This window comes from Delphinapterus leucas, chromosome 1 (assembly GCF_059928025.1).
Source record: "Delphinapterus leucas isolate spDelLeu-1000000601 "Yukka" chromosome 1, BTC_Dleu_Yukka2, whole genome shotgun sequence".
In the NCBI taxonomy this organism is placed as follows: Eukaryota; Metazoa; Chordata; class Mammalia; order Artiodactyla; family Monodontidae; genus Delphinapterus; species Delphinapterus leucas.
Window position 1 is genome coordinate 94,039,450 of NC_143129.1, and position 20,693 is coordinate 94,060,142.

General features: G+C 51.5%; 1 protein-coding gene across 12 annotated transcripts; it reads right to left on the reverse strand.

Moving 5' to 3' along the window:
- Positions 1–721: 721 nt before the first annotated feature.
- STRIP1 (striatin interacting protein 1) lies at positions 722–18,918 on the reverse strand. Of its 12 annotated transcripts, none has more exons than XM_089918308.1 (22): positions 18,698–18,915; positions 16,168–16,237; positions 15,348–15,422; positions 14,783–14,917; positions 14,564–14,684; positions 13,715–13,783; positions 12,609–12,715; positions 12,373–12,500; positions 10,927–11,109; positions 10,320–10,537; positions 9,063–9,128; positions 8,894–8,957; positions 8,314–8,382; positions 7,729–7,800; positions 7,178–7,252; positions 6,883–6,980; positions 5,456–5,582; positions 5,144–5,244; positions 4,311–4,377; positions 3,677–3,781; positions 2,860–3,064; positions 722–1,688 (listed from the first exon to the last, which is right to left on the reverse strand). In XM_089918308.1, the coding sequence occupies exons 1-22, from the start codon at positions 18,875–18,877 to the stop codon at positions 1,441–1,443; spliced, it is 2,583 nt and encodes an 860-aa protein (XP_089774434.1). In that variant the 5' UTR covers positions 18,878–18,915; the 3' UTR covers positions 722–1,440. The 12 variants fall into 12 exon arrangements, with proteins under 12 accessions (XP_089774434.1, XP_089774421.1, XP_089774457.1 ...); XM_089918295.1 differs by having other exon boundaries at positions 15,348–15,461; XM_089918331.1 differs by adding an exon at positions 17,198–17,286 and having other exon boundaries at positions 12,373–12,715.
- Positions 18,919–20,693: the final 1,775 nt, after the last annotated feature.

Sequence of the window (20,693 nt, forward strand, 5' to 3'; positions counted from 1 at the left end):
TGGAGACTTAAAACCCCCTACAGGTGGCCTACAGGTAAGATAAGGGAACTTGAAGCAATTCCTAAAAGGGAACACTCCTTTTCTCAGCATCAGAATGGTAAGATCCTCAGAAGCAGAGCGTCAAGATCGAGCAAGGCGGAGGCAGACACGTCCAGGGATCTGAAGGCCAGACACAGGCTCCAGAAGCCTCAAACTGACACCAACCACAAAGGTGTTTGCTTCTCCCTCAGCCACGCGGGCTCCTGGGCCTCCCGACACTCCCTTTCCCGGGACTCCTGATGGTCTGCTTCCCCGGGCTCTGGGCACTTAAGCTCCCTCTCAGTTCCCATCTACCCCAGTGAGGGTCCAGCACAGTCGACCCCCTCTCTGACCCGGCCCCTCCCTCCCTAATACTGAAATTGGTTTGGCTGAGTCCAGCTCAGGGGTGTGATCCAGAGAAACCTGGGGCGCCTACTGTAATACCTCTAACCCAGGGGTGCAGACAACTTACGGCTCCAGCAACCCAGAGCCCTGGGGCTGGGAGCCCTGGAGCAAAACCAGACTGATGTGGAAAGAACACTTGGGATAAGTGCCAACTCCCCCTCCCCTTCCCCCTCAGATGAGAAAGGTGGGCAGCTTGGCAGGGACAAGGGGGTGACCTATCAATGCTGGCAAGAAAACTCTTTCTAGACCTGGAGGAGATATTCAGGGGCCATATTTCCTGCAGACAAGGGAATGGGCATTGTTTTCGCTTCCTTTTAATGTAAACAGAATACACAAACACATTAAAAACCGCAATATGACACAAGAGCACACACACAGATTCATATATATTTACAGACCCTTGCACACCAAGAAAAAAAAAATGGCACCTCTGGTTAAGGGAAGCTTCTCTTCCTGCCCCAACCCCGTCCAAAACCAAACTGCTGAGGCCGCTGCAGGAGCCTCTGCAATTGCTTCTAGATGAAACTTAGCAAGAGGCTGGAATGACATCAGAAAGCCCCCAGAGCAAAACCAAGATTCTGACTTTCTGGCCTGGCTCTAATCCTAAGCCCTCCTCTTTGGCAAGCTGACATGCCAAGGATTTGTGTGTCTCAGGAAGAGTCAGCAGGACCCCTGAAATTCAGATGCAGCGGGTTCCCAGCCCATCCCAGGTTTTCCCAGCCTTGGGTGGAATGACAAATGAGCTGCAACCAACTATGTCCAAGAGAGGAGGGCGCGGAGGAGTGAAGGAAGAGAGGATCCCAAGCAGAGAGATGACCACTCCCGAGCAGGACGCTGGGAATCAATGAGAGGTCAGATGCAGACTCCCCAGCCAACCCAGCACTGGCTAGGAAGGGCACAGTGGGGCTGTGCTGCCACCTGGAGGGGGATGGGAGCACTGCAGCAAGGAACCAGGACAGCCCCTGGGGTACCTGGAGATCACCCCTTCTTTCATTTTCAGTCTCTTGCCCAGGAGCCTCACTGCAGCAGCTCCTCCCAGGAAATGGGCTTGGAGAAGACCTCCCTTTCTAACCAGAGGTCGTAGTTCATCTGGAAGTCCTCAGGGAGGTCCACCCGCTGGCCCAGGACACTTTGCAGGCAGTTGTCCACAGGCAGGAAGTCGGGGTTGCTGTGGACCCGGTCGTACCGCCGGGCGTTGAAGCGCTCGATGTTGGCGCGGAGGGCACATTCCTCTGCCTGGAAGTCCCAAGGCCGGGCGTCAAGGTCTAGGACAAAGCAGGAAGCCACGGTTAGGAGCCAAGCCCTTGCGGCAGCTCCCCTGGGTTCACTGCAGCTTAGGGCCACGCCAGCCCGGGCTTGGAATGTTGACTGTCAACCAGAAGCGGGAAACCTCCGAGCCCCATCCTCGGGAAAACTGACAGGACTTCTTTCCTAGACACACAGGTAAGTCAGGTCGAAGGCGAAAAGCCAGAGCTACGGAGAAAGAGGCTACACTGCAGTTTATGTGGACCCAGTGAGGGAAAGCCAGGGGTACAACGTGCTTCTCTCAAAGTCACGCTCTCCCTGGCTCTCTGGGATCAGAGGCAGGAGCCTGCAGATCCCCTCCTCTGCTTGTTCTCTCAGTTCCCTGACCAGGTGCTGTGGCCACCTTGGCTCTGCACAAATTCAGGGCGTTGGGAGTGCAGATGCAGCCATGTGGCCAGGAATTGTAAGGGTGCGGGGAGCATGCTCAGTAACACCGGGAAGACCCACTCTGCCAGGGAGGCCAAGGTGGGGAGGGGAGGAACACACGCAGATACAGAACAATTAGGGGGTACGGGGAGGTACGCTGCCGGGAGAGAGTACAAACTGGGAGAAAGCATGGCCAATGTGCACGGACTGTGCCCAGAGCCCTACAGGTGTGATGGAAGCTGGGCTGAGGGGAAGCTGGAACAGATTAGATGAGGACACGGAGGGACAAAGTGTGGGCCTTAAATACGTTAAGAGTTTGGCACTAATTCTTCGGGAAATCAGAAGCCAATGAAGGATTTTACTCAGGGAGGTACCACCACTAGATCTGTATTTTCAAAAGATCACTAGAGCAAAGTCTGAGGCACTGATGGAGAGAAAGGAACTGGCAGGGAATCCATCAGGAGCTGTGAGAATTTCAGTGACCAGAACCACGGCAGCTGCAGGGGGGAGAGAGGACGAGAGGACAGAGAAAGTCTTGTGACCATTTCTGGAAAAGGAAAGGGGAGGCACAGAGAGGAATGGGTATGATCACAGATGCCAAGCCTGGCAGCTTCTCCAAGTCCTTCCCAGGGCTCCCATCCTGATGCTACAGAAGCAGGAGCTGGGCTCTTCCAGGTTACTCAGGGAAGCTTAGAGGGAAAGCTGTCACCTCCCCGCGCCCCTCCACCCCCGCCCCGCCTCGCCTCGCCTCGTGGGGAGCCTCACCATTGCCGTAAGCCCAGTCGTCGTTCAGCCGATGCCGCACCTTCTGGTAGATGGCAGACATCGTCTTCATGTTGCTCTTTCGCCACTGCCGCCCCAGATACTTGGTCTGCGCCTTGAGCAGCTTCAGCACGTAGAGCTGCAGCATGGCCTGTTTCACCTTCAGGGCCCGCTTCAAGATGGGGGCTGACTTGAACACCACCAGCATCTGGGAAGGGTTAAAAGGGAGGCCCGTGCTGAGGGCAGAAATAAATGCCTGCACCACCACCATGCTGCTATCCCTTCTGGGGTTAGGGGCAGGGTGACCAACTGTTGCAGTTTTCCCCAGACTGAAGGGTTTCCTGGGACTTGGGACACCTCCACTGCTAAAACCAGGAAAGTCCCAGGCAAAGCTGGATGGTTGGTCATCCTAATTATGGGTCATTCTGGAATCTGAAGAAAGCTATGAATTCCTTCACCAGAAATATCCCTATGTGCACATATACACAATTTCAGAGGATTCATGGACCTCCCCACCCCAAAGGTATCCACAGACTCAGGGTTAAGGAGACTCTCAGAACCTTGGTGGAGAACCAGCAGAGATTAAGAGGATACAGAAAATTCCTTCTATATATGTAGATTTGTTTCAGCACATGACTGAGCCTCTTCCAGCTTCCAGTTCAACTCATCAAGGCACCAGAGATCAGCCCTTAAAATGCAAGGATGTGGCTATAGGAAAGTTAGGTGCGGACCCCTGCCCTCTAACGTGAAGGGACCCGGACAGCAGGTGGCACGCTGCTTTGAGCTCCGAGATTCATGCCTGCTGACTGCGCTGACTCACCATCGTCCTCGAATGCTTCCATTTTGTCAGCTTGTTCAAGATCCGAAGCAGGTTAATACAGGAAAAGAGGTTCCTCCAGCAAAACTGGTTACTGTCGCCTGCTTCCTACAGGGAAAACCCAGGAACAATCATCTCCTGCACAGCTGCAGGTGCTCCAGTTTCCAAGGCCCTCCCATCTGTGACACCAGCACTGCTCAGTCTCTCTACACGTGTACCGGGAACCCTCTCCTCCCCTCAGCCCAGGGGGACGTCCATCCCAGAAGCTGGCAGAGGGTAAGGGGTGCTCCCTAGAATTTTCCTGCAGGACACATGGAGCATGATATTGGGGGCTGTGGCTCCCTCAGAGCTGTGGCCCCAGAGAGTTCCAGTGTGGGGAGAGGGAAACAACTCGACCAGGTGAGCTCTGGGTCGGCAGCACCTGAAGACCACACTTCTGAAATAAGCCCTAAATCCAAATCTTCCCACTCTGCAAGGTCCGCCCCTCAGCCCTTCTATGCAATTACAGTGCTTCAAAAGCCAGGCGCTTAACAGTGACTGCACCTGTGAAGAACCTCTACCCCTGTGAGGGGGAGGCAGGCTCTCCACCACAACCCTCACACCAAAGGGACCGCCGGGGAAGAGGCTAGTTACTCACCAGACTCTCGGCAGTCAGCTCCGGCAGCTCGTGCACCACGCACTGAGGGTAGTCTAGGACAGAGATGCTGCACAGGGCAAGAGAGCCCAGGCACCCGCCCTGAGCGAGGGCTGGGGTCTGGAGGAGCAGCCGCTGGCTCCTGGCCTCCCTCCCTCACTTGCGGGAGCAGAAGCAGTAATCGACCTTGTCCGCACCACCCCACTTTCCCCAGCTCTAAGACGGGGAAATACCTGCTACGAGTGAACTTGTAAGATCCCTCTGTAGCCAGAGACAAGCTCGTAATCTTGTAAGGGGTGGAGAGAGCGCATTATCCCTCACAGCAATAAATCTGGAGCGGGGGGCGGACTTCTCAAGGCAATTAATTTATGCCAAGCCGCCACTGGAGACTGTGTCTGGCCAGCAGCTCAGCTTGTGGTGTTATCACGCTGATGAGCCGTCAATGTCAAGTACAGCTGGCGCCAGGTGACGGGGTGGGGACAAGACATGATAGTGCACGGGGCCAAACTCCTTTGAGAGCAAGCGCTCAGCCAGTCCCCTCAAAAAAAAAAAAAAAAGGGCACAGAAGGGCAGTGAGGGCGGTATTGGAGCCCAGGATGAGAACCCTGCCATCCAGGCAAAGACAGACTGAGTCACCTGTCACTAGACTAGCTAGACTCAGGTTTGACAAACTGGCGTTCTCTATAGGCAGGCACCATGTCTCATTCATCTTTGGGTCCTGACGCCTGGCAGAGCACTGGCTTGTGGGCGCTGAATGGACTCAGTGGGAGAGGCCAGCTGGGAGCCCTGCCATCTGGCCATACCCACCCCCCTTCCTGATCCCTGGTCCTTATCACCTGTTCTTGGCAGTGATGTAAGACATAATGTTTTGATTGAAGAATTTCAGGATCAAAGGGATGCAGTTGGCAAACACCAGGTGCTGTGCCATATACTCAAACTGCAAGCAACAGGAAAAAATATAAGCATGCCCGTGGGACCTCACCCTCCTTCCTCCAGTGATAAAAGGCCTTGGTTGGAGGACTGTGTCTTAGAACATTCATGCAGAGCTCAAGGAGGTTTGAAGGCCAAGGCCTCTGTTCTTTGGGGCTAGAGGAGCAGCACTGCCTGAGGCCCTGGCCCAGTGGACAGAAGGAAGGGGTTGCAGGTACCTGGTAGACGTGGTTCAACTTAAAGTGCTTGAGCAGCAGCAGCAGGACCGCAGAAATGGCCTTAACAATGACCTCTTTGTGGCGGTTCACATCCACTCCCAGCTTCATGCTCTGCAACACTGTGGTGCTAGAAGCACAATCACCCGGGTGGGCCCCCAGCAGGTGCAGCACCCTCCTCTGGTGGTCCCAGGAGAGATGGGATTCCTGAGCTTTCTCTGGGCGAAGCTCCCACCTCACCCCCACCCTACGGACATCTCAGAGGTTACGCCCAGCTCCACCCACCCACCTAACAAGCAATCTAGCTCTGCATAATTGATTTCTTCCTTGTGATGCCCCGAACACATTCTTAGCCTATTTCTTTGCTTTTCCTCCAAAACTGAACTTCTCATCTCAAGATCTCCCCTAAGCTTCTGCCACCATATGAACCTGTGCTCCTCAGAGTGTGTTCTGTGGAATACCAGTATATTGAGATGTTTCGTATTATGGGGAAAAGGGGTTTTGGAGTCAGATAAATTTAGGAACCATTTACTTAAATCAGTTTCTTGCAAATTTAGGAGCTCTCACTATAAATCTTTATAAGAGGAGATCAATATTTGACTGTGGAGGCTTTTTCCCAAGGACCATCACGATGGCCTGGTGCTCCATGACATTCCCTTTGGTGTTAGCCAACGCTGCCTCCTCCCTCACTTGGCTGTCACCACCAGACGCAAGGGGTCCACCCACCAGGGGACTGGCCTCAGAGCTGGGTGGTACTGGTAGGCAGGCAGGAGATCAAGTGCCCAGGTCCTTCTCAAAGCACAAAGTGATCTTAGTTTGTACTCTCACGTCAAAAAGATGAGGTCAGTGCCCCAGGGAGGAAGAACCCCTAAGGATTTTACTATCACCCTGAGACATTCAAAAATATTCTGCATGCCAGTTCACTGGCAAATAGGAAAGAATCTACACCCAGCTCAGGTCCAGCTGTTGGCTGATTTTTGTCCAGAAGCTAAAACTATACGTCCTGGATGTCCCAATCACATAGCTTTCAAAGGAGCCTTTGGGGAAATGTCAAACACAGTCCGATTCATTTTACAGAGGAGGAAGTGACTTTCACCAATTCACTCAGATATTCACTCAGCGGCAGAGTCTACACTAGAATCCAGGCCAACCAGATTAAGCCACCTCCCCAAGCAGTAAAACTGAATATTTCACCCAGTACGTTTTCTTTCTTCTGAGCCAGGAATACCCTAAACTTAACCTGCAGAGAAGTTGAGCCAAAACAACAGCAGCGGCAGCAACAACAAAAACAAAGAATGACAACAGCAAACAACCTAGCAAACAGTGGGACCAAAAGGCAAACACTTCCCCTTTCCCCTCTACCCTTCTGCCCCTGACGTGCTCCATTCATAGGAACCATACACACTCAATACTCAAGACTTGATACTCACGGCATCTCCTCAGGCAGGACATCTGCTAGGATGTTGATTGAGTCCGTTTTGGCCTTTGAGGTGGGAGCTGCGGCCAGCAGGATCTTCAGCAGCGCAATCTGGGGAGGAGCAGACTGTTCAGATGGTGTGGATGAGAGGGGCCAGGGGCAGCACTAGGCCCTGAGAGGTGGTCCTTCTGGAGGTGCTCAGGCAGCAGGAGGAGGGGTTAAAGGACACTGGCGGGCATGCTCTCAAGGCCAGTGTTGTCGGGAGGGGACCCCATGGCAGGTAGAACACTCAGGAGAAGTGCACTCACCATGTACTGCGGCAGGCTGGGGAGCAAGCCTTGGTAGAGGGTTTCTGCAGGGACTTGCTCGACTTCCTCTTCTCCCTTTCAACAAAATGGGTAATAGGTACAAATACAAAGCCCGGTCCTGACGATGCTCTCCTGAGCCAGCTTGCTGGCTGGCTGGAGAAGAATCTGTAAGTATGGATGTAAATGATGATAATGATAGCAAACCTTGAACGATACAACATGCCAGACACTTTACTTGTAAAAACACATTTAATCCTTACTACAACTCTATGGAGAAGGTACTATTGTCATTCCCATTTAACAGGCTAGGAAACGAAAGCGGAAGGAGAGCCAGTACCTTGCCTAGGTCGCTACCCACTAAATGGATTCAGAGGAAGGTGGCTGGCCCAGAGTCTGTGCTCTTAAGCCCTGGACCTGACACTCGCCAGCCCTGCAGCGGGAGCCAGACTGGGAGCTTTCTGAGGGCAGGCCTGGGGCATTTTGCGGTCTAGGCCCAGCACAGTGCTGGGAACAGCTGGGATCCTACGGACTGAGGAAGGCCTCCAACTCACCCCTGAGAGAGGAGAGCGAAGGTACTCCTCCTCCATCTGCGCCTGGACCTCTGCAATCGACGTGTACTTGTGCTGGAGAGAGAGGGAACGAGGCGCCGGGGAAAACACCCCTCATTCTCTGGCCAAATGCCCACACCTGGCAAAGACCCCACACAATTTTCCTCAAACACCATCTTCTCAAAGAGCGCTAAGTCACCATACAGATCCTGAACTAAAATCCCAAACCTGAAATATTTTTCTAAGTGGGCACCTGCCTCTTAAAACCAGTGTAAAAAAGCACACAACAGACCAGGAAAAAAGCAAATTAAAGAAGAAAAGGGGTTTTGCAGATAGCGGCAACGACAGGAGGAAAACAAAAGCAGAATCAAGCACCCAAGTGCTCAGAATCAAGGACTCAAATGCTCAGAAAGCCCCTGCATGAAGCCCACTTGGTACCACAAATTTCAAAAACATATAAACATTTACATTCCAGACATGCTATTAGGGGCCACACCTCTTCCCCACTCGTGCTGCTTCCTCCCAGGTGGAGGGACACGAGTGCACAGAGCACTCCTGGCCCCTCCCCGCCCCTCCCCCCACACTCACTCCTCCCCTCCCGGGCTGGCCAGTACGGGAGGAGGAACAGGACAGTCTCAGCCCCTCTTTCTCTTCTCTCTTCAGAAAAAAGAAAAGCCTGTAAACTCTTCTGCTCCTTGACCAGGCTCAGCAGGGTTCTAGCACTGCCTGGTCTGGGTAGGCGAGTCTGCCTAACTCTGGAAGTGAGGTATCCGGACACCTACTGTTGTTGTGTTCTCATGCCTCATTCTCCAATCACTCCATGGGCAATAAAGCTGGCATTTCAGTCTCCCTCTGCCTACTCCCCTAACTCAACTGCCTTAGAACTTGGGCAAGGAAAAGGCAGGCTACTTACTATGCCCCTTAAAACCCAACTGTCAGGTAATATAATCTTTCATGAACCCCCAGTAAGTGCCCAAAACAAAAGCTCAGTTAAAACAAGTAAAACGCATGAAAAACTGTTTTAAAGGATGCCGCCAGTGTCCACCTACTCCTCCACCCCCAGTTCCTTCAGGCAGACAGGAGTCTAAAAAGGCTTCTCCCAAAGGGCTGGTCTCACTTTACTCACTTGGGACCAACCTAGGCCAAAAGCTCACCCAGAGCCACCTACCTGCTTCAGAGTCTTGATGCTTTCGTGGATTGGCCTGGGCAGCCCCACCACTGTGTTTGTGTCACTGGAGAATAACAGAGGCCCTGTGTTAGGCCTGGGTCCCCACACACCAAAGGCTGGGAGGGTGACCCCACTACCTTTCTTTAAAAGGAACTCGGATCACACTCACCTGCCCAGAGTGTAACCTATGAACTTGCTGCGGCTGGACTCGAGGAACACCTCGATGTCTTTCTCTCTGCCAAAGGAAAAGACTGCAGCTTTCTTAAATGTTATCTCAAGGCATCATGGTTAACAAAACACAGACTGTCCAGAAACTGCGAAGCCAAAAGAAAAAGTCTCCCACAATTGTTTTTCTTTTTGGAAAAAAGAAAATAAAAAAACAAAGAACTGAAATCTTCAGACTATTTTAAGGTCCTTCATAATGCTGTTGGATCAATAATCTAAAAATGTGTAACTAGTTTATTCATAAGATTAAGGTGATACATCAAACTTAAAAGCACACTTTATTCAGATATTAGTAACAAGTTTGTCACAACAGAATTTCTCAGATGTTCACAATTTTTACAATTAGAGCTGTAAGCTACTGATTTTTTCATATGAGTCATACTGTCCTGTCTCACACAATCAGGCTAGCTTGCATTTTCTGATGACTTGTTTTGTATTCCCATCACAGATCACTGAAAAGCGGGGCTTTAGCCTGGATCAAGAAAATGACCCCTATATCTTTTCACATGTTCATCTATTTCTTAAGTTGGTGCCCTTCCAAACAGATACCATTTATATACATCAAGGAACCTTGACATCCACTGATTCACGCACATATATCTCAAACATCTTAATTATGGTTCTAAAGAAATTCTTCCTTAATCTATAATTTTCTGTCAAAAATCATATACAGGGCTTCCCTGGTGGCGCAGTGGTTGAGAGTCCGCCTGCCGATGCAGGGGACACGGGTTCGTGCCCTGGTCCGGGAAGATCCCACATGCCGTGGAGCGGCTGGGCCTGTGAGCCGTGGCCGCTGAGCCTGCGCGTCTGGAGCCTGTGCTCCGCAACGGGAGAGGCCACGGCAGTGAGAGGCCCGTGTACCGCAAAAGAAATCATATACAACCCCAGGGTGGGTGGAGATGGGTTCACTTAAATGTCCTTGTTTTAATTTTTTCCCGCTCCCTTTCACTAGTATCATGTCCAACCAAGAGCTAACCCACGTTACTGACTCAAGAGCCATATAAGGGCCTCTCTGTGCAAGGCCAGCACCCTGACACCCCGAGGGCCAGCACTGGGCCCTTTAAGAGAGGCTCATCGCAGAGCCAAGGCCAGCATGGCCCTGCACAGGACCTCACGTGACAACTCAGGCCCGGTGCCAGGCGTGGGGGTGTGACAACACTGGTTTCAGGAGCACAGAGTGTTGCGGAGGTCTGAGACTCACCTGACCTTGGGGGCCCACGGGAGCCCCTTTGGGCAGGTAAGCCTGTCAGTCTGGGGGTGCTGCAGTGGGGGAGGCATCACCTCATCCCGCTCAAGGGGGAATGTCTCCCCCTCCAGGCTGCTGTCGTCATCATTCTCCTCTTCCTCCTCTCGAGAGTCATCAGCCTTGTAGGGATCCCGCTCGTTGAAGGCATCCAAGTTGTCCTGCTTTATCAGAGCCTGAGAGCAGAGGGACGGGAGAGCAGACAAGTGCCAACTGACGAACTAGATAAAAAGGGGCATGGAGGCTAAAGAAGTGATCACACAGAAAGGTGGTAGGAAGAGAGCCAGGAGCAGTGGAAAAACCTGAGAGGAAGTCAACGTTGGGCCCAAGTGACAAATCAGTCCTTGCCCAAGTCCCTCACAAGTGCCACATTCTGAGTGCCCACTATAAACTGGGCCCTGGGCTGGGGACACAGTGTCCCTGCCCTAAAGGCATTCATTCTGACTTGCTGATCAGGGGAGAGTTCAACAACCGTCCAACAACCTGGGGCTCATCCAGTGACTATGCCACTGCACCCGTGCCCCTTGAGAACTCTCAGGAGTCGTAGGGACCTTGTCGCCCTCACCTTGTGCTCCCGACGGCCCCGTTTCTGCTGCTGCTCGATCAGGTCAGAGGCAGACGCTGGGGGAGAGGCGGCCCTCATGTTGCGGATGACTTTGATGCTGTCCTCAGGCAGCGGGGGGAGGCCCAGGATGGCACGCTTCTCGGCCTTCATGCTCTGCAGCTCCTCAAAGCCGCCCAGTGTGCACTGTGTCACAGACAGGCGCAGAGCCGGGACGACATGTCCGTAAGCGGGTCCCTGTCTGTGTCAAGCTCAAAAGCATCTGGGACACCGTGACCCATATCTTTAGAGACCCACACAACCTCCCAACAAGGGACTGAATGCACCCCCAGGAGAAACGAGCGACATCAGCATGGGAGAGGAGCACAGGGGGCAAGGAGTGGAGATGCGCAGGCTGACCGAGCCTAGTGCAGAGGCACACCTAGCTCTGCGTGTACAACAGACTCCTCGAGTGAGACAAAGGCCATCTGAAGAGCTTAACCCTTCAAGTTCCTAGAAAAGTAGGTGAGACTCAAATGCTTCAAAAGCTGTACATGCCAGTCTTTCAAAGTCAAATTGGGAATACACTGTTGGATGTTCAAGTTAAAGAACAAACAAACAAACAAAAAACCCACCTTCATCTAAACATCCCCCTAGAAGCAAAACCTCAGCAGTGTTCAGCAACTTTAGGCTGCTCAGTTTCACTGTTTCTGAGCAATTCGGCTTTCCTCTCTGGCTTCAGTGAGGCTTCGTGGGGAATCAACAGGCTTATCTGGCCAACGTCAAATGTGTAGAGCACTCTAAAGAGGCCTAACCTCACTGAGCCCTGGCTCCGCAGAGCTGGCCCATTCTGAAAGAGGGGAAGGTGAGTCCCAGGAAGAGCAGGAGTCCAGACCCCAGCTCTGCTGTCTTCCCAGGTCGCTCCTCCTGGAGGGAAAGGCTCCTGGTTTGGTCTGGGCCTGGCTGCTGACAGTGGCTCCCAAGCCAAGGGTGCTAGCCAGCCCACTCTCCTGGACCCACCCCTTCACTAGCTAGAGAAGGAGTCAGCTTTCACACCATACCCTGAGGAAAATGTAGGCACAGGACTCACTCTTTCTTCTTTCAAGTGACATCTGACTGAGGGGGCCCCAATTACACCAGCTCTAATTTTGCCTCAAATCACTTTGCAAACTCCAGGTTCAAGAGCAGCTTGCCTGGAGAGACGTGTCCTACGACTGCAGAAAACAGCTTCCAGGAACCAGGGAGCCAACAATCTATTCTGATTCAAAGGCCAAGTCCTCTTTGGCTGCAGTGAGGCCAAAGTGACACTTTTTTTTGCCATCACCTTTCAGGAATCTTCTTTCAGAACTTTTTTTTTAACCAAAGCAGTTATATATTCATATAATTCAATACTCAAAAGGATATACAGTGAAAACTCTCCCTCCTGCCCTGTCCCCTAGCACGGGAATTCCCCTTCAAGGACGCACTCACCAATACCGTCTTCCAGAGCAGCAAGAGAACCTTCTTCATGGGGAAGTGAGGGGCATGGCCGCTGCAAAATTTGGTCACCATCCCAAATAGCATGATGGCAAATGGCTCGCTGTTGTACAGAGGGGAACCTGGGGTACACAAAGGTATCAGGGCCACAGGCAGGAACAGGACCCTCCCAAAGCCCTCCAGCCTCAATTCCCAGGCAGGGCCTTGAGCCAGGATCCCCAGAGTCCTACCCAGCTCAGCCCTGAAGGTCTGTCGCATTGTCCTCCATTCGGCCTTATCACCCTCACATTCCTGGTGAACGGTCTCCACAATCAGGTACATGATGTTTAGCAAGACCCTGGCGGCAAAAGCCAGCTATAATGAAGCAGGATGGGGGGTCAAGGGAGCACCCCCTGGCTTCCTCACATCCCACACGACACAAGAAAGGCCTGCGCACCAAGGCTGGCTGGGGGGGAGGGCTGTAATGTAGAAAAAACTAAAAGAGTCCCCCAGAGCACCTTGCGGTGGGTGCTTCCTTCTCTGTCTCTGGTGCTAAGGTTGGGACCAGATCGTCTTCCGTTTCTAGCAAAGTGCTTGCTCAAAGCAGGTGCTTAATAAGTGGCTGGCTGCTGAATGGATGGATATGAACAAGAATGGCCAAAAGCATTTACTACCCTGAGCTTCCCGGAATGAGAAAAACAGAGGCAGGCGTGAGCTATGGAAGCCCGTGTTGGATCAGACAAAGCAGTGGATGATCAAGGTGAGAGCAAGGAAGCGTTTACCATGATGGAGGGGAAATCAGGAGCAAGCAGGGCGATGGCCAGGGACCGTAACTACAGCGGGGAACACCACCAGTATCTATCTGAAAACTTCCAAATTCACAAAAAGAGTCAGATTCTAATCCTTACAAAAATGGGAAGGTGTTCTTGTTCTTTAGCAGTTGCTATTACTTCCGGCACAGCCAGGAAACGTCATGAAGTTGTCAGGACTAACCCCACACAGACAGGCATCAAGCTGTGCACGGAAAGGCAGAAGCAGAAGGAGCCAGCTCATGTGCTTTGTCCAAATACAAAATGCCACTCCACCGAGTTTCCCAGCAGCAGTGTGGGCAGGAGGCCACATTTCACTGTGGCTCTGTTAAGCATCTTCACCCTGGATTTCCGTTGGGAGTCTCAACCCAGGGCCCCACCTAGGGAGGGCCCTCAGTAGGGCCTACCGATCACACTGAGTCCATCACGCCTGCAAATTAGAGGGTGAGCACACACAGCGAGGAGACCCGAAGGTGCCCGCCCATGCCCTGCCCTGCCCTCGTTCTCCAGCTAGAGCTCAGGGAGTCCGGGATTGCTGCTCGCCTCACCTCAGGTCCGTGCTATCAGCCAGGGAGATGGCCGGCTTCCTCACCGCACTGCTGCAGGCAGCACTGTTGCTGCAGGAGAGATGCGAGAGTCAGTGCCTTCACCCAGGAAGGAAGAGAAGTGGCTCCCCCGACAAGTGCCGCCCAACAGGGGGATAAAACCCTATGCTATGCGCTTAGATTGCAGAAGAACCCACAGGACCCAGTGGGTGAGGACTCAAGCCCAAGACCAGACTGCCAAGGTTTGAATCTTGGCTCTAACACTTACTAGTTATGTGCCCCTGGGCACTCAACTTCTCGGTGCCATAGTTTTCTCATCTGCAAAATGGGGATGGTAATAGCAGCTAATTCATTAACATGAATTAGTACATGTAGTGTCCTTAGAACAATGCCTGAGACATATAAACACGCAATGAGTGCTTTCATTATTGATGGTGTTTTCCTCAGACGAGCAGCAGCTGACCTGTCCACCAAGCAAAGGACTAGTGGAGACACAGGCTAGAGCAGGCTTTGTTTGAGCCCATGTGTCAGACTTGTGCCTGGCTTCCTGCTGCGGGGAAACCTGTGGTGCAAACACAATGGAGTCTGAAGGTTCAAAATGAGAAGGCTTTTTATTTTTCTGAGGGGCACTGTGGGCCTGGGCAGGAGCTGCAGTGTCTGGCGAGCTCTCTGGTGTTAGCGGGCTGCGAGGCCCCTCACTGGTGTTCAACGTTTGGGTGAGCATCTCCCGTTATTCAAACTGGCTGGTTAGAACAGAACCCCATGTGGTGCATATAACCCTCTCAAAACCAGTTCTGCAAGCTCTGTCCCTCCGCCGCCCTTTCCCTACTTAAGCCCCTCAGAAGAACTCACTCTATTTCCATGTTCAGAAGCTCCACCAAAGCATTGAACGTGCCCACCTCCAGGAGCAGAAAGATGTTGTAGCGCATCCAGGACTGCACCTCTGCCTCCGAGCTACACTCCCCGAAGGTGCCTGCAAACACAGGGCACAGCTCACTGAGCCCCTGTCCATATCTGACTGGGCAGCATCACTGAAGTGGGTGCCAGGGGTCCCCGGGTGTCCACTCAGACCTTGGGCAACGTAGAGGATCGCTCGAGCCACCTTCAGCCTCTTCTCCCTGGCAGTGACCTCCAAGCCGTCCAGGAGCCTCATAGCGTGGGTGCGGTGCTGGTTGGTGTCCAGCTCAGTCCACTTCTTATCTGTCACTGCCGGGCAAGAGACCACTTACACTGGAGCCCAGAAAAATCCTCACAGTGGGACGCACACCACGTTAACCCATCAAATTCAGGACTGCCACAGAGCCAGAACACTCAGAAAGATAAATTACTCTCTATATAAGGGATGAGGTCACCCTGCTGCCCTATGAATCTGAATTTCCAGCCTGAAACACTGCTTTTTTGTGTGCAATTTTAATCACATAAAGGTTTTTCCCCCAATACTCACATTCTGAAAAGGCCCCACCAGAGCACCTGCAAGCCCACCCTAAATGTCACATATGGCCTTGAATAATCATGGTTCAGCAGGTTTCTTAGGCCACTCCAGGATGACTTAAGTCATTCAGATGACTAAGAGAAGCCCTGCAGAGCTCTCATGATGTAAGCTGAAAGAGCCACGAAGTGGGGGGAATCATCTCACCGTGCACCCGGAAGTCCTCCTCAAAGCATTTTCGATTCATCAGGAATTCTGGCCCTTCTGTATAGCTGTAAAGCTCTGTCAAGAACAAAGTGTCATCGTCTCCATGTCCACGTCCTACAGCAGGTGTCACATACAGCAGAAAAGGTACGCTTCTAGGCCCAGCTCTGTCCCTGAGCCACAGTGACTCCTGGACTGTGCTGTCTAATTACTAACGGGGTCTTAGTGCTCTGATGTGCACAAAGGAGAGAATGCTGACTTCCCTTGCAGCCAATAACCAGATGCCAGTTAGGCATAAAGCCAGGCATTTCCAGTCCGACGTGCATCAACCCCACCATGCCATGCCAGAGGATGACCGCCACTGTGAAAGTGTGTCTCTCAAGTGGCTTGAGAATAGGGCCTGTGCTATGGAGGCATGAGAATCAGCTCAGGCTGACTTCATATTACACGTGAGCAGCAGTGGCAGCGACAGATGGGCACAGATGCAGGCACACTTGCTGGCAATCCTCAGGACCCCTGTTCTAGGAGAGACCACTGTCAGGGGGATTGCATATGGCCAAGGAACATCAATGTCCACACTGGGATTGGGCCACAGCCAAGTAAGCTGATCACGCAGAGATGCTTCATAAAAGTAAAGGACAAGCCGAAGTTATGAGATACAAAGGGCTTGAACCCAATAATTAACATGTTTTACCTATACACATCACTACTAGGACTATCTAGGGGGAAAAAATGAACTCCAAAATAACACTCACTCCTAATTTTATTAAAGACCAATAAGGAAAAAAAGCACCCCCATATAATACGAAGGCCTGTGCTTTACCTGAGAGCTCTGCAGCCCACTTGTCTGTGTCAGCATACTCAAACTCCAGGTCTGGGGACTCGGAATAGCCCTGTTGAGAAACGGAGAGTTATGCAAAAGATCACTGTGTTTTCCGAAGGAACAAACACATATGCTTCCAGAGACACTGTTGTGTTACAGACGTCCTTGCCTCCACTTTTCTGATGTTGTATCATAGTATTTTGTCTCCTGGGAAGTTCAGGTCTCCCTAATAAGCCCTCTCAGAGCACCTTGCACTGCTCCTTCACAGCACTTATCATAATTCATAATCATATACGCGCATGTGTATCTGTTTAGTGTCTGCCTCTCCATGAGACTGCCAAGTTTCCCGAGAGTGGGAGTTTTGTCCATTTTGCTCACCAATGATTCCGCAATGCCCAGCACACTACTTGGCATGACTGACTGACTGAATGAATGAATGAATAGCTTATACGCAAACAAATACTTGCTGGATAAATGAACACTAAAGCTTCCATCTGTTCTGTGCAGTGAAATGACCATTCCACATGGTGCTAAGATTCTGGAAGCCTCATTTCTTTCTGGCTAGTGGGCTATCAATAGCTCAGAAAAAAATGAGTATTGACACCCTCAGCCTTCCTGCCCTTCTCTCAAATTTCAGTGAGAACTGACAGAGAAGGCAGCGGCTGAACAGAAATGGGTTCCCTCCCACACACAGGAGAGACTGCGACAAAGAGAATCTTTTTACTGCTGGGGATAGGTGAGTACTGAGAACATACCATCCTGGAAGCCTGGTTCTGGGAAAAGAGAAGAGGGGAAGAGAAAGGTAGTCCTCGAACTTAATTACAATCTACTTGGGAAGACAAAGACCACCCACGAAGTGATATGCCCACAGACAGTGAATAACGTGAAGAACTCTTCGACGCAACAGAGCGCACGCTCTCATAAGTTCCTGAGCTTCAGTTTCTTCATTTACGGAACGAGGATGACACAAATCTATCTTGAAGGTTTTTAGGGACTAATCAAAACTGTGTAGCACACGGTGGCCTCTCACCAAATATGTGCCTCCCTGGCCTGCAGGCGTTCCTCATGCTCCCAGCCTACTGATTTCAGCTATGACTCAAAACAGAGCCACATCAGTATCTGTAAGAAAACAGATTTAGGCAGGTCTCTCAGCTTAAACGTGTTCTCTGACTGACCTTCCACGTGTTGGGTCTATACAGAAATTAAAGGGCAGAAAGAGCAAGTGCATTTAATGACCACTTAGGAAACTTTCTAACTATTTTAAAACTAGGACTCCTCTCATGATGAACGTGGATTCACCCCTACCACTTTCATAATCCTCCATACTTGAAAAATTATTAAGAAGTCGCCACTGATGTGCAATAAGCCCACCATGCAAGGGCTACTAAAACGTCAGTTTCATTGCTTTTTCAAGTAATTCACTTCAAGCTCAAAGTGTATCTGATTGTAACTTGCTAAATTTTGATGTTTTATCAGAGGTTTGCTCTTGCCAACAAAACCCAAAAGCTTGAGAGGAACTGATTTCACATGTCTAAAGATAGCATCACCACTCTTTGGTATGACCTGGTACATTATGGCGGGGCAATGAGGAATTCCCTCTCATCAATAAGCACCTGACCGCTAATCAGCCTCGGTGTCCTCTCAGGTGAAGAAAACCTCACAGTAAGTGCTCTGGGAACAAGGTGATTAAGAAGCCCTAAAGCGCTACGACGTGCGTGTCTTCATTCATGAATTCTACAACGGAGGCAGTGGGAGTAATTCTTTAACTCGGGGTGAGGTGACTAGTCAGCTCCAGACTACTGTGTCTCCGGAATGGGAGGAACAGCCCACTAGCAAGAGAAGAGGGATGCTGAGCTCTAACGCATGTTTAAATATCTATTTCTAATCTTTTAACAGTTCAGCATCGGGCGCACTGGGCACACCAACCACCGGGCACTGTCAAACCGCGGCCTGAACCTGCAGTGGTTAAGGTCAGAGTGAACAGGACTGCTCCCCCTCCTACTCTCGCAACCTCGAGGCGCACAGTGTATACTATCAGTGCTAATTAGCTCCGTCAGTCTTCCAGGTGCCTTCCCAACCCTCGCCAGTCCCTTCCCTGCCCACACACGCCGTCCGCCGCGGAACCCACGCGACCAGAAGCCGGAGATGACTAGGGGGTCTGGGGGTACAGCCGCCCCGCCCTCTGGAGCGCACGCAGACCACTGACTCTTCACCCCGAACTGAGGCAGGGGGTGGATTCCCCAGGGGCTGGGACCCGGAGGTCGCGCTCACAGCCCCGGCCGCAGAGGAGCAAACGAACCGACACCGGCTCGGGGAGGTTCTCCCGGTCTGCGAAGCTCTGGGCGGGGACCCCGCCTTCACGCCTCCGGCCTCGGGGAATGCCAGCCTTGCTTCCTGCACCTTTCGCTGTAAATGACAACTCCCCTGCCGAACCCTCCGGGAAACCCAGCCTGGACCCGAAAGTGGCCCCGGGCCCGGACCCCCTGCCGCCGCCTGCCTGCTGTTAGCCTCGCCCCCCGAAGCTCCTGACCTCCGAGTCTTTGCGCTGGTTGCGGTTGAACTCTCGGGCTTTGACCCCGGGCACGAGGCTCCCGGCGGTCCGCGGTGCCCCAGTTGGAGGCTGCGCCGTGGCGGGCGGCGGAGGTGGCGGCGGCTGGGGCTGCTTGTTGTTCATGATCAGCAGGCCAGGACTGCCGACCGCCGGCTCCATCTTGGCTGCTCCACACCCCCGGCTCAATTCACAGACTGTAGAGGTGATGCAACTCTCGCGTGATTTCCTCCTGGAACGCTCCCTGGTCGCCATATTAAGTGTGGCGGCAAGTGGCAGAGCCATCTTGGCTGCCCAACACCTCGCGAGATTTCTTCTGTTTGAAATCTAGTCCTTCTACGTCTTTTTACTTTCTACCCTGTTTCTTTTCCAGTTTAGAGGTCGTTTTATCTGTGAAGGTTCCCTTAGCCCCTTCAGTCAGTTTAGTGCCCCTCCCCTTCCTTTAACATCGCTTTGCACTTGTCACTTTTGCAGCCCTGTCCAAAGGTTGGGGGTATTGTAGTGAACAAAATGGACACGATCCCAGTCTTCACGGGGGGCGATGTGGGAAACAAATAAGTAAATCAATGAAACAATTACAGTTTTAACATTAATTAATCATTCATTCAACAAACATTTAATGAATGCCTCCTAGGCTCCAGGCAGTGCGATAGAATAGGGGACAAAATCAAGTTCCTGCACTAATGGTACATAACATAGAGCCTAGTGGGAGAGACAGACAATGCGGTCACAATTAGACAAATAAGTGCTGAGAAGAAATGAAAAGAAGTGTAAGGGATTGGAAGGTGACAGTGATGGGGGTGGGGGAGGTGCGGCAGGGCTATATTAGATAGGCTGCTCAGGGAAGGCAGGCCTGAGAGTGCGATTTTCAATGAGCTCTCAAAGAAGTCAGGGAGGGCCACACCAAGATCCATGGAAGCAACACAGGCAGAAGGAGCAGCTAACTGCAGGAGCTCCAACGTGCCGTGGCAGAAACTGAGTGAGCCAGGGGAAGAATAGTAGGAGATGAGGGCCATGTAAATGCAGGGGCCAGTTAAATATAGAGGCTTGAAAGGCATGGATCGGAGTTTGGATTTTATTCTAAGTGAAATGGCCAACCAGCAAAAGTTGTTAACCAGGCAGGTGTAATGGTCTGATGTTTAAAAGACCAAACTGGCTGCTTTTGGAGAAGGGATTGGGAGAGTAGGTGCAAGAATAGGTGAGGGTAGACAGGTTAAGAGACTGTATAGGTGGAAATGATGGCGGTTTACACCGGGGCAGATCATTGGGTTGATATGGTATTTCTATATTGTGTAGGTAGATTCAACAGGATTTGCTGAAAGACTGGAATCCTATCAGCAGGATAGAAAGGAATAAAGGATGAGTCCTAGATTTTTGGCTTGAGCACTGGGTGGGTGGTTGTATTGCTTATTAAAACGGAAAAGTCTGGGAGAAAGAAAAATGGGTTTAGGGGGAAGATCAAGATGTCTGTTTTGGACATGTCATGTTTGAGATGCCCATTTGACATCTTAGAGGTGATGTGTAATAATTACCTGTCACTATGTTGTGAAATCCTTAAAGGTATTTTATTCATCTTTGTCTCTCCAGAACTACATTTTGGCTGCTCCACACCCCCTGCTCAATTCTTGTAAAGTCATTGTGATGCAACTTTTGCATGATTTCTGCCAAGGTTCCACCTAGTAGGTGCTTTAAAAGTCTTTGCGGCAAAATAATGAATAAGCCCAAAGCTGTTTTGCCGGCACTTCCTCCTACCTATCTTCCTATCTTTTGCCCCTGTTCCTTCTCAAATCCAATAATACACTTTATAAATTAGCATTTCATCCAAGCTGGGCTGGGTCAAGCTGATAGGAAAAACTAAGGAATTTGCAGGAAAAGGACCAATGCTGAGAGGCTTTTTAGATAATACCAGCAAATCCCACGCAGCCCAACACCTGACATCTAGTTTCAGTGACCACAGTTTGGTGAAGTTCTAAGGCTG

Excerpts from the sequence above, each read along its gene's own strand:
- STRIP1 (XM_089918278.1), bottom strand. The coding sequence starts at position 18,877 with ATGGAGCCGGCGGTCGGCAGTCCTGGCCTGCTGATCATGAACAACAAG. Across the intron at positions 13,784-14,563 it reads CTTCTGAACATGGAAATAGA|CAACAGTGCTGCCTGCAGCA; the intron begins GTGAGTTCTTCT and ends TCTCTCCTGCAG. Across the intron at positions 3,782-4,310 it reads AGCTGACTGCCGAGAGTCTG|GAAGCAGGCGACAGTAACCA; the intron begins GTGAGTAACTAG and ends TTTTCCCTGTAG.